The sequence below is a fragment of the Oratosquilla oratoria genome, chromosome 26 (assembly GCF_046742065.1).
Source record: "Oratosquilla oratoria isolate Oo_2021 chromosome 26, ASM4674206v1, whole genome shotgun sequence".
Classification (NCBI taxonomy): Eukaryota; Metazoa; Arthropoda; class Malacostraca; order Stomatopoda; family Squillidae; genus Oratosquilla; species Oratosquilla oratoria.
Window position 1 is genome coordinate 3,766,109 of NC_134802.1, and position 1,476 is coordinate 3,767,584.

Below are 1,476 nucleotides of genomic sequence, written 5' to 3' on the forward strand. Positions count from 1 at the left end.
GACATGACACATCAATGTTATGCGCTACACTACCGAGGTATATAAAATTTTCTAATACATCAATGTCCTCGACGCATGCATGGATAGACTATCTGTCCAAATTCCTGAACCTTGGTCTTGGTCCAAGAGACATCAAGTCCAAGCGGTCTCACCTACCCGTGTAGTGACTCGAGGGTTTGAACCAGGACCTTCAACGACTCCGCAAGAAGAAGAGCATCATCAGCAAACATAGGATCAGTAACCTTGGTGTTACCAATACCCAGTCCAACCAGGTGGTGAAAAGTGTTGGGGGCGTGGACACACCCTTTCCTCATTCTTGAATTAACAGGAAAGAAGCTAGACACACCTCCTCCATATTTCACAACACTGTACCAGAGTATAATCCACATATCAAATCAATAATTCTTGCATGATTCCTACGGATCCACTGAAGATCCCAGAATACTCCACAATGCATATGCTGCAAAAAGAGAGATGAAGCCGAAGGAGTGCTTCAGACTTCCCAGCATCATACGCTCACCAACCAGAGTAACCTTTACAACGGCGTGTTGTAGCCGGATAGATATGCCTACAGTGCGTTGGGTCCTATCGGTTCGGCCCGATCAGAAGTAGTTGTAACCCTCACAACTGATCTCCCTGTTACCGTGTTCTCACCTCTGACAGAGCTCCTATGTCCAATTCAAGCTTCCTGAGCTCCGCCGATAAAAAGTGTGGTCGGTCGTTCTGGGAGAGAGATAGAATGTTCCAGGGGCCCCACACGAGAACCCGCCGGAGATTCACCCCGATTCTGGTTCTACATGTTTGTGCCTCATTTGCAACAACTCGGCACCCCCCTCCCCCTCCCACAGCGGGTTTGGTGGTTTTGTTAGGGAGAGGTTGTAAGCCCATCGCCACCATGTATAAATTATGGTTACCATGAATATATGCCTGTGAATCGCTCTCCCACAACCCCACCTACCACCGAGCCCAAAAATGTGAGAACAGGTTTTGGGTATATATATTAACCCAATAATAGAATTAGCATAAGAACAAGAAAAGTATTTGTAAAATATTACACTTGGTCAGTATCATCATATGGACGTGAAACTTGGACAATTAGTAAACAAATGCAGGACAGGATAAAAGCAGTAGAAATGTGAATTTGACAAGAATGCTGAAAATTTCACGGACAGAATTTAAAACAAACGAAGAAATACTGCAGCAAATAGGAACACAGAGGGAAATAATAACAACTATCAGGAAAAGACAGTTACACTTTGTAGGACATATCATGAGAAAACAACAATTAGAACATACGTGCCTAACAGGAAAAATAGAAGGAAAGAGGGCAAGAGGAAGACCACGCAGAAAATATGTAGACGGATTAAGGACGTCTGTAGGAAAAGAAATAACAAATGCCATCTTGTTAAGAAGAACCATGTGCAGACAGGAATGGAGCTTCATGGTGGTCAACGTCCAAATCGATACGGCATCCAG

General features: G+C 44.1%; 1 protein-coding gene across 1 annotated transcript in view; it reads right to left on the reverse strand.

Annotated features, from left to right (window-relative positions):
• LOC143039173 (uncharacterized) overlaps positions 1-888 on the reverse strand; it is a 19,876-nt gene extending 18,988 nt beyond the window's left edge. The window contains exons 1-2 of the mRNA XM_076209029.1: positions 644-888; positions 157-366 (exon numbers count right to left, since the gene is read on the reverse strand). Coding sequence (XP_076065144.1) covers positions 157-366; positions 644-888 — 455 coding nt within the window. The remainder of the gene's footprint in view (positions 1-156; positions 367-643) is intronic.
• Positions 889-1,476: the final 588 nt, after the last annotated feature.